The 17951-nt window shown below is 47.0% G+C and overlaps 1 protein-coding gene across 3 annotated transcripts in view; it reads left to right on the top strand.

Annotated features, from left to right (window-relative positions):
- Positions 1 to 17951, top strand: part of LOC139277917 (intermembrane lipid transfer protein VPS13B-like) — a 1209249-nt gene that overhangs the window by 1015251 nt on the left and 176047 nt on the right. For all 3 annotated transcript variants that reach the window (XM_070896555.1, XM_070896554.1, XM_070896561.1), the window contains exon 38: positions 3332 to 3533. In XM_070896555.1, coding sequence (XP_070752656.1) covers positions 3332 to 3533 — 202 coding nt within the window. The remainder of the gene's footprint in view (positions 1 to 3331; positions 3534 to 17951) is intronic.

Below are 17951 nucleotides of genomic sequence, written 5' to 3'. Positions count from 1 at the left end.
AGAAACTGTCTATTTCTGCCTTAAATTTATTCAATGTCCCAGCATCCACAGCGCTCTGAGGCAGCGAATTCCACAGATTTACAACCCTCAAAGAGAAGAAATTCCTCCTCATCTCTGTTTTACATGGACGGCCCCTTATTCTAAGATCATGCCCTCTCGTTCTAGTCTCCCCTATCAGTAGAAACATCCTCTCTGCATCCACCTTGTCAAGCCCCCTCATAACCTTATACATTTCGATAAGATCACTTTTCATTCTTCTGAATTCCAATGAGTAGAGGCCCAACCTACTCAATCTTTCCTCATAAGTCAACCCCCTCATCCCCAGAATCAAACTAGTGAACCTTCTCTAAACTGCCTCCAAAGCAAGTATATCCTTTTGTAAATATGGAAACCAAAACTGCACGCAGTATTCCAGGTGTGGCCTCACCAATACCTTATATAGCTGTAGCAAGACTTCCCCGCTTTTATACTCCATGCCCTTTGCAATAAAGACCAAGATACCATTGGCCTTCCTGATCACTTGCTGTACCTGCATTTCATCCTTTAGTGTTTCATGCACAAGTACCCCCAGGTCCCGCTGTACTGCGGCACTTTGCAATCTTTCTCCTTTTAAATAATAACTTGCTCTTTGATTTTTATCTGCCGAAGTGCATGACCTCACACTTTCAACATTATACAAGATCTCTCATCGGACAACCCTCTCATCCCAGGAATCAGTCTCGTGAAGCTTCATTGCACCGTCTCGAAGACAAGTATATCCTTCCTCAGATAAGGAGACCAAAACTGTATGCAGAAATTCAGGTGTATTCTGCAGGGCTCCAGAGGTTGAGTGGTAGTGTTGATTGATTCTTGAAGCCACAGTGAAGCTGGTTCCACTACTAATGAAAAGCTATGGTTATAATTTACAACACTATATACTTGGGCCAAAATTCAGGGTCTCAAAGAGACCCATTAATGCCTGAACAATAAAAATACTTAACTATCCATATTTAGCAGAATAGAGCAATCCCCTGTCGCGCGGTGCCCACGACAGTGCACCATCTCCGCACTGAGTGCGGCCCAGCAGCGCGGCTGCCCTTAAAAGGGAGTGCCCACTGCCGCAGCCACAATGGAAACATTTTTGCCGGCCGACTTGCCGATCGGCCGGCAAAATAATGCCCCGGGTTCGGCCTGGCACCCTCTATTGGGTGTCAGGCCGCTGGCCCGGCCGAAACCTTCCCTGTTGGCCCAGTGGCTAAAGATAAGAAAGGATAGGAAATCTCCCCTTTAAAGGTGGGGAGAGAGCATGGTGACGCACATGCATTGTGACATCACCACGACTCCACCGCTGATTGACAGTAGCGGAGGCCCCGGCCGACCCATTTTCAGCCAGTCAGCCTGGCTTTGAGTCAAAAGCCCGCCCCCATTATGATCCATTTCCTGTAGGACTTTGAAAACATTTCAAAGTCCTGAAAATGGATCTACTTACCGTACCGGGAGTTCCAGCTGTAAGTACCACTCCAAAACTCACATGTGTGCCAACTTTCTGGTGCACCTGAATTTCGATCCCACTGTGTCGTGTTAATATATGTACTACTGGAGTTGGAATACAGACAATTGAACAAAAAATTATTATTCAAATGTATCTTTATTTATTAAAATCTGCAGACGTTGGCCAACCGTCCTACTCTATCCCGTCTTCAGAACTATCCCAGACAAGGCTATGTATGTTAATAGCTTTCCATGCTAGTTAGTGTGAGAAGGTGGAGTTGAGGTCAAAGTTCAGCCATGATCTTGTTGAATGGTGGAGCAGGCTCGAGGGGCCAAATGACCTACTCCAGCTCCTATTTCTTATGTTCTTAGGCTCCAGTTCTGTAGCGATGATAATGAGGCCCGAGGCCAAATATCCGGTGCACTTCGGGCCTCACCATTCAGGCGCAAAAATGGAGGCACTAAAATTTCTAGGCCCAAGTCTAATGTGACACCTTGGATACCCACACTAAAGAAATTGCTCCTGAAATTCTGCAGTGGTTCGACCAATCTGCCACTGTTACATCGGCAGGTGACCTTCGAAATCGCCAGTTAAATGGCATAAATGGCCACTTTCAGCCATTTACTCCACGTCCCCAAGAAGTTTGCAGTTGATACTAACATCGGCTGTGTGGTTGATACTGAAGAAGAAAGCTGTAGACTGAAGGAAGATTCATAGAAGTTCATAGAAGTTTACAGCATGGAAGGAGGCCATTTCGGCCCATCGTGACCATACTGGCCAACAATAGGCATAGATATCACTCAGGTGGGCAGAACACTGGCAAATGGAATTTAATCCGGAGAAGTGTGAGGTAATGCATTTGGGGAGATCTAACAAAGCAAAGGAATACACATTGAATGGTAGGTCACTGCGAAGTGTCGAGGAACAAAGGGACCTTGGAGTGCATGTCGACAGATCCCTGAAGGTAGCAGGTCACGTAGATAAGGTGGTTAAGAAGGCATATGGAATACTTGCTTTTATTAGCTGAGGCACAGAACACAAGAGCAGGGGGATTATGCTTGAACTGTCTAAAACACTAGTTAGGCCACAGCTAGAGTACTGCATGCAGTTCTGGTCATCACATTACAGGAAACATGTGATTGCACTGGAGAGGATACAGAGGAGATTTACAAGGATGTTACCTGGATTGGAGAATTTTAGCAATGAGGAAGGATTGAGTAGGCTGGGTTTGTTTTCTTTGGAACAGAGGAGGCTGAGGGGACCTTATTGAGGTGTATAAAATGATGAGAGGCCTAGAAAAAGTGGATAGGACGGACCTATTTCCCTTAGCAGAGGGGTCAAGATTGAAAGTAATTGGTTGGAGGTTTTGAGGGGACATTTCTTCACCCAGAGAATGGGTGAAGAAATGTCCCCTCAAACTCACTGCCTGAAAAGGTGGTAGAGGCAGAAAACCTCACCACATTTAAAAAGTATTTGGATGTGTACTTGAAGTGCCGTAACCTATGGGGCTATAGACCAAGAGCTGGAAAGTGGGATTAAGCTGGATAGTTCTTAGTTTACCGGCGCAGACACGATGGGCCGAATGGCCTCCTTCCGTGCTGTAAATTTATATGGTTCTGCTGGTCTGCTGCTGCCAGAGTTATCGCTGGAGAACCTAAGAATCTACAAAATTTTCAGGGCAACGATCGGGTGATCGGGCTTTGATTGTTGTTCGCTTCACATAAAAGCATCATTATTGGAGAAATAAATGGCCAGACTGTGTTCCTCTAAAATAGTTCTGTTTTATCGAGGATTTGTAATGTGTTTGTTTCCCCTGCTTTTTTAACAGTAGCCATGTTTCTCTTTTTGGTGTCTATTTAGATATTCTGGGGCCAAGAGCATCTGAACTGCCTGAATCTGCTACATGAACTTCTGCAAGGCTATGTCGGGCAAGATCCCAAGTCTCAGACATTGGACCACACACAGCAGCCATCATCTGCCATGGGCAAATATCAAGCTTCCAAGACCGAGCACAGTTCTGATGACTTGAGGACAGGGCAGTTTCAGTACATTCAAGATGCAGGTGCGTGGGATTATTGCTGTAGCATTCGTCTCACTTTACCTTCTTACAAAACAAAAAATCTCTTGTTTGCACGGTGGAGCCAACAATTACAAATAAGTAACACTGGTTGCCCTCTCACAGCGTTGTTCATGGAACCTCAGAACAGGAGTAGACCATTCAACCCCTCGAGCCTGTTCTGTCATTCAGTTGGATTATGGCTGATCTGTATCTTAACTCCAGCTACCCGCCTTGGTTCCATAACCCTTGCCGAATAAAAAAAAAAACGGATCAATCTCAGTTTTGAAAATTTTCAATTGACCTCTAGTGTCAGCAGCTTTTTGGGGGAGAGGGTTCCAGAAGCCAAAGTAGGTCAGCAAGGACAGGGTTGAAGGCGGTTGGGAAATGGTGCGTAATAGGATACGGGCAGCAGAGTTTTAGATAATCTGACGTTTATGGGGAATGGGAGACAGGCTTGAAGAGCAGTGCAGTAAGCAAGTCTGGAAGTGACCGACACTTGGATGAGGATTTCAGCAGCACTTGGATTGTGATGGAGGGTGTTATGTCCCGAATAAAGTAATGTGATTAAGTACTGTAGACGTGAGTAAGTGTGACCTTAGTCTCTTTATTCTAACTCCAAAGTGCTGATACAGCATGGGAGGCCTGCTTATATACAGTGCCAACAGAAACGCCCTCTGGTGGCTGTAGAATGCTGGTTACATAGTGTTGCATACATAACAGACAGGATATGGGGTCAGCGGCTCAGCTCAGTGTTGAATAGACCAGCAAGGTTGTGAACAGTCTGTTTCAGCCTGTGGAGGGATGGCATCAGTGGCAAGGCTACGGAGCTTGTGGCAGGAACGGAAGACGTTAGCTTTTACCTTCCCAATTTTTAACTGCAGAAAATTCCAGGTCATCCAAGACTCTTATGTCAGAAAAGCAGTCTGACCACACAGAAGCAGTGATGGTGTCGAGAGAGGTGCAGATGTAGAACTGGATGTACATCTGGAAGCTGAACCCCCCCCCACCAATGACTGCAGATAATGTCACCAAGGAGCAACATGTAGATGAGGAAGAGGAAGCAGCCAAGAGTACATTCCAGGAGGACCCCGGAGGCAAACAGTGTTGGGGCAGCAAGAGAAAACTTGGCTGGACATGTTGTGGCTATGACTGGATAGGCGATAAAGAAAAGAATGACTTGCATTTATAAAGTGCCTTTCACGACTACCGGACGTCTCGAGGCGCTTTACAGCCAATGAAGTACCTTTGGAGTATAGTCACTGTTGTAATGTGGGAAAGCGTGGAACCAACTGGGAGCAGTCCCATTGAGCTGGATATCAACGGAGGGAATTTGGAGGAGGATGATGTGGCCTACTGTGTCAAAGGCTGCAAAGACATCAAGGAGGACGAGGAAGGTTAATGTACCACGGTCACAGAGGATGTCTTTTGTTCGGGTCATTTTTGAGCTGTGGTAGGGTCAGAAACATGATTGGAGTTATTTAAGCATGGAATTTTAGAAAAGTTGGGCATGAATTTGGGAGACAACAAGATGTCTTTGCAGAAGAAAGTGAGGTTGGAGATGGGGCGGTCGTTTGCAAGGTGAATGTAGGTTTTTTTGAGGAGCAGTTGATGATGGCGGTTTTGAAATGGTGGACGATAGTATCTGAGGAGAGGGCCAGGAAGTGAAGTTGGGTAGTCAGCAATTTAGTGAGAGTGGGGTCAAGGAAGCAGGTCAATATGAGCTTGGAAAGGGCATGAGGGAAGGTAGAAGATGGCTTGGGTATGTATAATCAGTAAATTTAGTGATTTTTGTTCAGAATTCTTGTTTAATTATGTTGACGTGTGAATATTGGCTGAGCGGGGAGTGACAGCGTTGCTGAAGGGCCTTGGAAAAGGTTTTTGGGGGATTTTTGATAATTTTTTTGCTGATTTTTTTTAAAGAATGGAACATTTTCTAAATATTTGGTGATTTTTTTTTTTGTTTACAAATGGTGCAAGGCATTTGAATTGATCAGCATGCATCCCTTCACAGATTATGATATATAATTTGTTCGTCTTTAGTGAATTTAAGCTAACACTTGTGTTTTATGCCCTATGGATGTTTGCCAGATGTAAAACTTTTAATCAGACGGGTTATTTCTATCTTTTTTTTCCAAGTAGACAACATGTATCAAGAATTGCTCATGCTGTCAATGGTCAAGGAACAATTGCAACTTGGCAAAAATCTCATAGTGTAAAATTCAGTATATAGAAACATAGAAAATAGGTGCAGGAGTAGGCCATTCGGCCCTTCGAGCCTGCACCACCATTCAATAAGATCATGGCTGATCATTCCTTCAGTACCCCTTTCCTGCTTTCTCTCCATACCCCTTGACCCCTTTAACCGTAAGGGCCACATCTAACTCCCTCTTGAATATATCCAGTGAACTGGCATCAACAACTCTCTGCGGCAGGGAATTCCACAGGTCAACAACTCTGAGTGAAGAAGTTTCTCCTCATCTCAGTCCTAAATGGCTTACCCCTTATCCTAAGACTATGTCCCCTGGTTCTGGACTTCCCCAACATCGAGAACATTCTTCCCGCATCTAATCTGTCCAGTCTCGTCAGAATTGCATATGTTTCTATGAGATCCCCTCTCATCCTTCTAAACTCCAGTGAATAAAGGCCCAGTTGATCCAGTCTCTCCTCATATGACAGCCCAACCATCCCTAGAATCAGTCTGGTGAACCTTCGCTGCACTCCCTCAATAGCAAGAACGTCCTTCCTCAGACTAGGACACCAAAACTGAACACAATATTCCAGGTGAGGCCTCACTAAGGCCCTGTACAACTGCAGTAAGACCTCCCTGCTCCTATATTCAAATCCCCTAGTTATGAAGGCCAACATACCATTTGCCTTCTTTACCGCCTGCTGTACCTGCATGCCCACTTTCAGTGACTGATGAACCATGACACCCAGGTCTCGTTGCACCTCCCCTTTTCCTAATCTGCCGCCATTCAGATAATCTGCCTTTGTGTTTTTGCCCCCAAAATGGATAACCTCACATTTATCCACATTATACTGCACTTGCTATGTATTTGCCCACTCACCTAATCTGTCCAAGTCACCCTGCAGCCTCTTAGCATCCTCCTCACAGCTCACACCGCCACCCAGTTTAGTGTCATCCGCAAACTTGGAGATATTTCACTCTATTCCTTCATCTAAATCGTTAATGTATATTGTAAAGAGCTGGGGTCCCAGCACTGAGCCCTGCGGCACCCCACTAGTCACTGCCTGCCGTTCTGAAAAGGACCTGTTTATCCCGGCTCTCTGCTTCCTGTGTGCCAACCAGTTCTCTATCCAGGTTAGTATATTACCCCCGATACCATGTGCTTTGATTTTGTATACCAATCCCTTGTGAGGAGGTGGAGGGGGTGGAGCATATTCTGATTTTAAACCCTATAAAATAGATATAAAAATATGCATACAGTTGAGAGTTATGCACTAGTACTTGATCCCCTGGGAGGATAGACGCACCAACGTCAGTGTTCTCGATCAGGCCAACATCCCCAGCATCGAAGCACTGACCACACATGACCAGCTCCGTTGGGCGGGCCACATAGTCCGCATACTCGACACGAGACTCCCAAAGCAAGCGCTCCACTCGGAATTCCTACACTGCAAGCGAGCCTCAGGTGGGCAGAAGAAACGCTTCAAGGACACCCTCAAAGCCTCCTTGATAAAGCGCAACATCCCCACTGACACCTGAGAGTCCCTGGCCAAAGACAGCCCAAAGTGGAGGAAGAGCATCCGGGAGGACGCTGAGCACCTGAAGTCTCGTCGCCGAGAGCGTGCAGAAAACAAGCGCAGGCAGCGGAAGGAGTTGCGGCAAACCAGGTTCCCCACCCACCCCTTCCTTCAATGACTGTCTGTCCCAGCTGTGACAGAGACTGTAATTCCCGTATTGAACTGTACAGTCACCTGAGAACTCACTTTTGGAGTGGAAGCAAGTCTTCCTCGATTTTGAGGGACTGCGTATGATGATGAGTACTTGATATACCAGGTTGGCGGAATTTGAATGCAATATGATATTTTCTGTTTTTGTTCAAACTATCAACAATTGTGCACTTATAGGTGTCAGTGTTGGCCTAGTCGTACCACTCTCGCCTGAATCAGAAGGTCGTAGGTTCATGCTCCACTTTAGCACATAATCTAGGCTGACACACCCAGTGCAGTGCCGAGGGAGTGCTGCACCATCGAAGGTGCCGTTTTTCGGGTGAAACGTTAAACCTCGGCCGCATCTGCCCCCTCAGGTGGACGTAAAAGACCCCATGGCAGTTTTCGAAGAAGAGCATGGGAATTCTCCCCAGTGTCCCGGCCAATATTTATCACTGAGTCAACAACACTAAAACCGATGATCTGGTCATTATCACATAGCTGTTTGAGGGAACTTGTTGTGTGCAAATTGACTGTCTCATTTCCTGCATTATAACAGTGACTACACGTCAAAAGTATGTCATTGGGTGTAAAGTGCTTTGGGTTGCCCTGAGATTGTGAAAGTCGCTATATAAATGCAAGTCTTTCTTTCATCTTAGACAGAAATTTTTTGAAAATTTGTTTCGGGATGTGGGCGTCGTAGGCGAGGCCAGCATTTATTGCCCATCCCTAAAGGTGGTGAGCCGCCTTGAACTGCTACAGTCTTTGTGGTGAAGGTACTCCGACAGTGCTGTTGGGGAGGGGGGTTCCAGGATTTTGACCCAGCGACGATGAAAGAACTGCGATATATTTCCAAGTCAGGATGGTGTGAAACGTGGAGGGGAACTTGCAGGTGATGTTGTTCCCATGTGCCTGCTGCCCTTGTCCTTGTCCTTCTAGGTAGTAGAGGTCGCAGATTTGGGAGATGCTGCCAAAGATGCTGTGGCGAATTGCTGCAGTGCATCTTGTAGACGGTGCACACTGCAGCCACGGTGCGCCGTGGTGGAGGGAGTGAATGTTGAAGGTGGTGGATGGGCTGCTGATCAAGCGGGCTGCTTTGTCCTGGATGGAGTCGAGCTTCTCGAGTGTTGTTGGAGCTGCACTCATCCAGGCAAGTGGAAAGTATTCCATCACACTCCTGACTTGTGCCTTGGAGATGGTGGAAAGGTTTTGGGGAGTCAGGAGGTGAGACACTCGTCGCAAAATACCCAGCCTCTGACCCGCTCTTGTTGCCACAGTATTTAAGTGGTGGATCCAGTTAAGTTTCTTGTCAATGGTGAAACCAGGATGTTGATGGTGGGAGATTCGGCGAAGGTAATTCCGTTGGATATCAAGGGTAATTAGTTAGACACTCGTTTATTGGAGATGGTCATTGCCTGGCACTTGTGTGGCGCGAATTTACTTCTCAATCATCAGCCCAAGTCTGAATGTTGTCCAGGTCTTGCTGCATGTGGGCATGGACTCCTTCATTTTCTCTCGAGTTGCAAATGGAACTGAACACCGTGTAATCATCAGCGAACATCCCCACTTCTGACCTTATGATGGAGGGAATGTCATTGATGAAGCAGCTGAAGATGGTTGAACCTAGAATACTGCCTTGAGGAGCTCCTGCAGCAAAGTACTGGGGCTGGGATGATTGACCTCCAACAAACACAACCACCTTCCTTTGTGCTAGGTCTGACTCCAGCCAGTGGAGAGTTTTCCTCCTGATTCCCATTGATTTTAATTTTACTAGGACTCCTTGATGCCTCACTCGATCAAATGATGCTTTGAAGCAGTCACTCTCACCTCCCCTCAGTGTCAGAGCAGTGGGAGGCATTGAAAGAGGAGATAGTGAGGGTTCAGAAGAAAAGGGTGGGACTAACAAATCTAGAAGCCCCCTGGATGTCAAGGGGTATATAGGGTAAGATAAAGAAAAAAAAGGAAGCTTATGACGGATACCGAGGTCTTAATACTGCAGAAACCCCCCAGAGGAGTGTAGAAAGTGCAGGGGTGAAATGAAAAAGGAAATTAGGAAAACAAAGAGAGGGCATGAAAAAATATTGCCAAGTAAAATCAAGGAAAACCCAAAAATGTTTTATAAATACGTTAAGAGCAAGAGGATAACAAAAAAAAAGAGTAGGGCCTATTCATTATCATCATAGGCAGTCCCTCAAAATCGAGGAAGACTTGCTTCCACTCTCAAAGTGAGTTCTCAGGTGACTGTACAGTCCAATACGGGAATGACAGTCTCTGTCACAGAAGGAAAAGGTTGGTGGGGAGTCTGATTTTCCACACGCTCCTTCCGCTGTTTGCGTTTGGTTTCTGCACGCTCGGGGCATCAAGACTCGAGGTGCTCAGCGCCCTCCCAGATGCTCTTCCTCCACTTAGGGCGGTCTTGCGCCAGGGATTCCCAGGTGCCAGTGGGGATGTTGCACTTTATCAAGAAGCCTTCGAGGGTGCCCTTGAAACATTTCCTCTGCCCACCTGGGGCTCGCTTGCCGTGTAGGAGTTCCGAGTAGAGTGCTTGCTTTGGGAATCTCGTGTAGGGCATGCGGACGATGTGGCCCGCCCAGCGAAGCTGGTCGAGTGTGGTCAGTGCTTCGATGCTGGGGATGTTGGCCTGATCGGGAACAGTGACTTTGGGCCAATCCGTAAAGGTAATCTGTGTGTGGAGGCGGAACACGTGGGTATGGTTCTTAATGAATACTTTGTGTCTGTTTTCACAAAAGAAAGGGTCGATGCAGACATTGCAATCAGCGAGGAGGAGTGTGAAATATTAGATTAAATAAATATAGTGAGAAAGGAAATATTAAGGGGTTTTTGTAGTTTTGAAAGTGGATAAATTCCCAGGTGCAGATGAAATGTATCCCAGGCTGTTAAGAGAAGCAAGAGAGGAAAAAGCAGAGGCTCTGACCATCATTTTCCAATCCTCTCTGGCTAAAGGTGTGGTGCTGGAGGACTGCTAACGTTGTACTGTTGTTTAAAAAGGGAGAAAGGAATAGGCCGAATACTTACAGGCCAGTCAGCCTAATCTCGGCGGTGAGAAAATTATTGGAAAAGATTCTGAGGGACAGGATAAATCTTCATTTAGAAAGACACAGATTAAACAAGGACAGTTAGTGTGGATTTGTTAAGGAAAGGTGGTGTCTGACTAATGCTAGAATTTTTTGAGGAAGTAACAAGGAGGGTCGATGAGGGTAGTATGTTTGATGTAGTCTTTATGGATTTTACCAAGACTTTTGATAAGGTCCCACATGGCAGACTGGTCATGAATGTCAAAGCCCACGGCGAAGTGGCAAGTTGGATCCAAAATTGGCTCAGAGGCAGGAAACAAAGGGTAATGGTCGATGAGTGTTTTTGTGACTGGAAGGATGTTTCCAGTGGGGTTTCGCAGGGCTCAGTGCTGGGTCCCTTGCTTTGTGTGGTATATATCAATGATTTGGACTTAAATGTAGGGTGTATGATTAAGAAGTTTGTAGATGATACAAAAATTGGCCGTGTGGTTGATGATGAAGAAGAAAGCTGTAGACTGTAGGAAGATATCAATGAACTGGTTAGGTGGACAGAACAGTGGCAAATTCAATCCAGAGAAGTGTAAGGTAATGCATTTGCGGAGGGCTAACAAGGCAAGGTGTTATATTTGTAATGCACTTATGAATGACTCCACGAGGCAATGTGTTATACTCAAACTGTAGTGACCTTGGCCCTTTATTTGTAACTCCAGAGTGAGGCACAAGCATGGTGGGCAGCCTTTTATACTAGGCCCTGCTCACCTATGCAGGTGACCCTCAGGTCTCCCACCGCAGGGCCCTCTGGTGGACAGCCTATGCAACAGGGATAGGAAACCCCGGTCTCCACCAGTTGCACCTTCTAGTGGTGCCAGCATAGTATATACACAGTGTAAACCCTATTGATAGTACATCAGGTAACAAGTCTCCATCTTATGCAACTATATAGTAACTACACAGAGAGTATAACTATAGTCTGCATATATAACACAAGGGAACACACATTAAATGGAAGGTCACTGAGTAGTGTAGAGGAACAGGGGGACTTTGGAGTGCATGTCCACAGATTCCTGAAGGTATCAAGCCAGGTAGATACGGTGTACTGGATACTTGCCTTTATTAGCCGAGGCACCCAATTGCACTGGAGAGAGTACAGAGGAGACTTACAAGGATATTGCCTGCACTGGAGAATTTTAGCTATGAGGAAAGATTGGATAGGCAGATCAGGCTGAGGGGAGACCTGATTGAGGTGTATAAAATTATGAGGGGCCGAGATCGAGTGGATAGGAAGGACCTATTCCCTTCGCAGAGGGGTCAATAACCAGGGGGCATGGATTTACAGTAAGAGGTTGGAGGTTTAGAGAGGATTTGAAGAGAAATGTTTTCACCCAGAGGGTGGTGGGGGTCTGTAACTCACTGCTAAAAAATAAAGGCAGAAATGCTCATAGCATTTAACAATTCCTTGGCTATGCACTTGAAGTGCCATTAGCTACAAGGCTACGGACCAATAGCTGGAAAGTTGGATTAGGCTGGATAGCTCTTTGTCGGCTGGCACTGACACAATGGACTGAATTCTGCGCTGTAAATTTCTATGATTCTACCTCTGGAATTCAGCTCTTTAGTCCATTTTTGGACAAAGGCTGTAATGAGGTCTGGTGCCGAGTGGTCCTGGCGGAACCCAGACCGAGCATCGGTGAGCAGGTTATTGGTGAGTAAGTGCCGCTTGATAGCACTGTTGACGACACCTTCCATCACATTGCTGATGACTGAGAGTAGACTGATGGGAGCGTAAATTGGCCGGATTGGATTTGTCCTGCTTTTTGTGAACAGGACATACTTGGGCCGTTTTCCACATTGTCGGATAGATGCCAACTTTGTATTTGTACTGGAGCAGCTTGGCGAGAGGCACGACTAGTTCTGGAGCACGCCTTCAGCATGACAGCCGGGATCTTTTCAGGGCCCATAGTCTGTGCTTTATTCAGGGCGCTCAGCTGTTTCTTGATATCACGTGGTGAATCAAATTGGCTGAAGATTGGCTTCTGTGATGGTGGGGACCTCAGGAGGAGGTTAAAATAGATCATCCATTCGGCACTTCTAGCTGAACATGGTTGCAAACGGTTCAGCCTTGTCTTTTGCACTTGTGTGCTGGGCTCCGCCATCATTGAGGATGGGGATATTCATGGAGCTTCCCCCTCCCGTTAGTTGTTTAATTGCCCACCAACATTCACGACTGGGTGAGGGCAGGACTGCAGAGCTTTGATCTGATCCATTGATTGTGGGATCGCTTAGCTCTGTTTATGGCATGCTGCTTCCGCTGCTTTGCATGCATATAGTCCTGTGTTATAGCTTCCCCAGGCTGGTACTTTATTTTTAGGTACGCCTGGTGCTGCTCCTGGCTTGCTATTCTGCACTCCTCATTGAACCAGGTTTGTTCTCCTGTTTTGATAATGGTAGAGTGAGTGATATGCCGGGCCATGATGTTACAGATTACGGTGGAATACAATTCTGCTACTGATGGCCCACAGCTCCTCATGGATGCCCAGTTTTGAGCTGCTAGATCTGTTCTGTATTATAAGACATAAACTAATGTGTCCTGTCTTGAGGTCCAACAGAAAAATCAAGAATGCCATTTTTCGACAAATCCCACATCATTTCATTATTTTAATTATATCTCAGGGATCGATCAAATTCTGCTTTTTAAATCTCAATAATAAATCATATTAATTTCCATTGGTTTAGCTGCAAATTGCAATTCAGCTGTATGCTATGCCACAGTGAGAATGACCATCTTCCCTCAGCAGAATAAACTTAATGGCTGTAGTATAGATCCAATTCTCAAAATCAAAAATTAAAACGGACACATGGCAGATGAAATTTAACGCAGAAAAGTGCAAAGTGATACATTTTGGTAGGAAGAACGAGGATGGGAATATAAACTAAAGGGTACAATTCTAAAGGGGGTGCAGAAACAGAGAGACCCGGAGGTATATGTACACAAATTGTTGAAGGTGGCAGGGCAGGTTGAGAAAATGGTTAAAAAAGCTTACGGGATCCTGGGCTTCATAAATCAAGGCATAGAGCACAAAAGCAAGGAAGTTATGATGAACCTGTATAAAATACTGGTTCGGCCTCAACTGGAGTATTGTGTCCAATTCTGGGCACCGTGTTAAGTTTAGAATAACTTCACAAGACTGAGTACTGTGAGCTTAAACTGATGTGACCTCAGTCTGTTTAATGAAACGCCAGAGTGCCAAAGCAGCATGGCAGACAACCTTTTATACTCGCTTGCATGAGGTGTGCAGGTGACCCTTGGGCCTCCAACAGGTGCGCCCTCTGGTGGCAAGCCTTACACAGTTATAATGTTTACATACATAACACACCGCACTTTGGGAAGGATGTGAAGGCCTTAGAGAGGGTGCAGAAAAGATTTACAAGACTGGTTTCAGGGATGATGGACTTCAGTTACGTAGATAGACTGGAGAAGCTGGGGTTGTTCGCCTTAGAGCAGAGAAGGTTGACAGCAGTGGCGTAACTGCGCCTATGCAGCCAATGCAGTGGCATTGGGCCCTCACCTGAAGAGGGGGGCCCACCACCTGCTTCCTCGTTGGCGGTGTGGCTAAGCTGGAAAACGCTCTCGTCCATCCTCTTGGTGAAAGTTTTAAACCCGTCGACCCTGCTCTCCACCTCCTGCAGGTCGAGGGGGCTTTGCGGGGTGCTGAGTGTCAGGAAGAAGTTACCCCCCCCCCCCCCCCCCCCCCACCATGTTGTCCTTCTCGGCTTTCCTCTTGCTCTGCTTCCAAGCCGCCTTGTCGTTGCAGGTGAGGAAGTGCTGAAAGGTGTCACAGCATGGCCAGCACCAGGCGACTCGTCATGTGATTCATCCACAGGGTCAGCCCTTTATTCCGCTTGGAGATGAAGTCCTCCTCGAAGCGGCCGGTGGCTTGCTTCTCAGGGATGTGGCGCACCGAGATGGCGGGTAACTTCGCCCCCGTGCTCACTCGCTAATGGCCCGTCCCGTCGAAATCTGAGAACCCACCGCCCGCGGACAGCAGCTTGACCGCCACCGTCGAGTTAACGTCCCAGTCGTCGTTGTCGCCGCTGCACGCCGCCTGGTGCTGCAGCCCTGCCAGGACCAGCCCCCCGAGGCCGCCGCTGCTGCTGCCTGTTTGGACGAGAGGCGAGGGGGCAGAAGGCGCTGGCGACGGGGCAGGTGGGAAGCCGCTGGGGGGGGGGGGCCGAGGCCGAGGCGGCACCGGGCTGTCGTCGTTCGTAGGTACCTTGGCATAGCCGGAGGCGGGTGCTCGCCGTGACAGACACCGGGCGCAGCGTCGCCCCCGCTCCCGGCCCGCAGGATCTGTACGTACGAGGCCGGGAAGAGGCCCCTCTGGCCACGGCTGTTGGCCCCCTCCAGCCAGCCCTCGATGTCGTGCTTGCTGTACACGGTCAGCACCTCGCCCTCCCACACCGTGATCTCGCCCACATTCTCGCTCTGGAGATAGTTCAGAGCCCGAGCCTGGAACGCCGTCGTCCCGCCATTGCACCCGGCTCAGCTCCGCTCACGGACACCGCGGTAACGCCCCACCCCGTAAACCCTCCCTCACACCGGTCCCAGCTCCCCTCGCACCAGCTCCCCCAGACCCTGAACTCTTTGGCCCCCCGGACCCCCTCACTCGAGGGGCGTCTGCGCGGGGTCTTCCCTGGCCTGCTGCACTTTTCCCTGTCGTTCTGTGATTTATTAAAAATCTATGTTTGCATTGGGGCCCACATCCTCTAGTTACGCCACTGATTGAGAGGAGATTTGATCGAGGTGTTCAAAATCATGAGGGGTCAAGACAGAGTAGACAGAGAAACTGTTCCCATTGGCAGAAGGGGCGAGAATCAGAGGACGCACATTTAAGGTAATTGGCAGAAGAACCAAGGGCAGAGTCAGGATAAACTTTTTTATGCACTGAGTGGTTAGGATCTGGAATGCGCTGCCTGAAAGGGTGGTGGAGGCAGACTCAATTGTGGCTTTCAAAAGGGAATTGGATAAACACCTGAAGGAAAAAAATAGCAGGGCTACGGGGAAAGGGCGGGGGAATGGGACAAGCTGAATTGCTGTTTCAAAGAGTTGGCACGGGCTCGACGGGCCGAATGGCCTCCTCCTGTGTTGTAACCATTCTATGATTCTATGAAATGTTGACACACACGTGCCTGTCAGTCAGTAGCCACCATTGATGTTTTCTCACTGTGTGATCACATCTGCCACTCGGTCAAGAATCACAGAATATTAGAATGCCCGTTTGGCTGGGTCAAAAACAAGTCACTCAGTCCACGTCTTTATTGCAAAAGAGATGGAGTATAACAGTAGGGAAGTCTTGCTACAGCTATATAAGGTATTGGTGAGGCCACACCTGGAATACTGCGTGCAGTTTTGGTTTCCATATTTACAAAAAGATATACTTGCTTTGGAGGCAGTTCAGAGAAGATTCACAAGGTTGATTCCGGGGATGAGGAGGTTGACTTATGAGGAAAGGTTGAGTAGGTTGGGCCTCTACTCATTGGAATTCAGAAGAATGAGAGGTGATCTTATTGAAACGTATAAGATTATGAGGGGGCTTGACAGGGTGGATGCAAAGAGGATGTTTCCACTGATAGAGGAGACTAAAACTAGAGGACATGATCTTAGAATAAGGGGCCGCCCATTTAAAACTGAGCTGAGGAGAAATTTCTTCTGAGGGTTGTGTATCGGAGGAACTTGCTGCCTCGGAGAGCTGTGGTAGCTGGGACATTGAATAAATTTAAGACAGAAATAGACAGTTTCTTAAACGTTAAGGGAATAAGGGGTTATGGAGATCGGGCAGGGAAGTGGACCTGAGTCCATGATCAGATCAGCCATGATCGTGTTAAATGGCAGAGCAGGCTCGAGGGGCCGTATGGCCTACTCCTGCTCCTATTTCTTATGTTCTTCAGAACTTATTACATAGTAAATATTTACAGGTGTGATTTTAAGTAGAAAATATATATTTGAGGTTGTTATTAGTCGGACTGCAGGTTCAATGCTGTGCAAATTTTCCCAGATTTCATTTTGTCTACATAAAACAAAGAAAAAAGACTTGCAATTTCTATAGTGCTTTTCACGACCACCGGACGTCACAAAGCGCTTTACGTCGAATGAAGTACTTTTTGAAGTGTAGTCACTGTTGCAATATAGGAAACGCAACAGCCAATCTGCACACAGCAAGCTCCCACAAACAGCAATGTGATAATGACCAGATAATCTGCTTTTTTTTAATGTTGATTGAGGGATAAATATTGGTCAATAACTCCCCTGCTCTGCTTCAAAATAGTCTCGTGAGATCTTTCACATCTACCTGAGAGAGCAGACGAGGCCTTGGTTTAACGTCTCATCTGAAAGACGGCACTTCCGACAGTGCAGCACTCCCTCAGGAGTGTCAGCCTAGATTTTTAGTGCTCAGGTGTCGAAATGTAATGTCTTGTGACAAGTGAATGCAAGTTTTCAATCGCTTTGACCGGTACAAATGTATTTGTGTTCCTTGAGTGCAAGATCCTACCACCGAAAGTGGCTTCCATTGTAGAACCATTTGGAGGTGCCGTCTAATCAAATGCTGAACTTTCATTTGCATTGCCACATGTACATCTAGCTTATTATTGTGGAATGTGCACTGCTTTTCCGGCATCTGCATTACAGATTGGATCATGATGCTGTGAAAAGCCAAATCTGGGATCTAGAACTCCCAAACAACAAGAGAGGTGTTGCCTGGTATCCTGAATTTCAGCAGGCAGCAGTTACGATCAAAGATCCAGAAAGACGTTAAGTACTTTTGGGATTCACCTGACCACATCTGCTTTGCCAAAAGTTTAAGAATGCTCACGAATATTTTTTCGGAACTCTTCTAAGGTTCATAATAGCGTGCAGCTTCTCTTGTAAACTGTCCTTCTGACTGTGTGGGTACATCTCTCAACAGCCTTTCATCTTACTGGCTGGCCACTTTTGCCAGCTGCACCATGTCCCTGCAGCTGCCAGGCAACTGGGATGCTGACAGATGTCTGCTTCATTTGCTAGCCAAGTGGTTAATTGACTAAAATGTGATTGGTGGCCATGAAAATCTTTTTGTATTCATCTTTTGACGTCCGGCCATCCCAAATCCTGAAGCTAAACTACCTCTCCTTCTCCCAATGCCTGTCAATATTGTTTAATTCTCTCTTCTGGCATTGTTGCGGAGTAGTCATCCGCCCCTTCCTGAACGAGCGCACCCTGGTCCCCACCGGAATGGTAGCGTAGCAGTAATGTTACTGGGCGAGTAATCCAGAGGCCTGAACTTGCTCCGAAGACATGAGTTCGAATCTCACCACGGCAGCTGAGGATTTTAAATTCAGTTAATTAAATAAAAATCTGGAATGAAAAAGCTGGAGTCAGTAATGGTGACCATGAACCTACCGGATTGTTGTAAAAAAAAAACCCATCTGGTTCACCAATGTCCATGAGGGGACGGAG

Source organism: Pristiophorus japonicus, chromosome 1 (assembly GCF_044704955.1).
Source record: "Pristiophorus japonicus isolate sPriJap1 chromosome 1, sPriJap1.hap1, whole genome shotgun sequence".
NCBI classification, from domain to species: Eukaryota; Metazoa; Chordata; class Chondrichthyes; family Pristiophoridae; genus Pristiophorus; species Pristiophorus japonicus.
The sequence above is the reverse complement of the archived record's forward strand: the minus strand, read 5'-3'. Positions and strand labels throughout refer to the sequence as shown.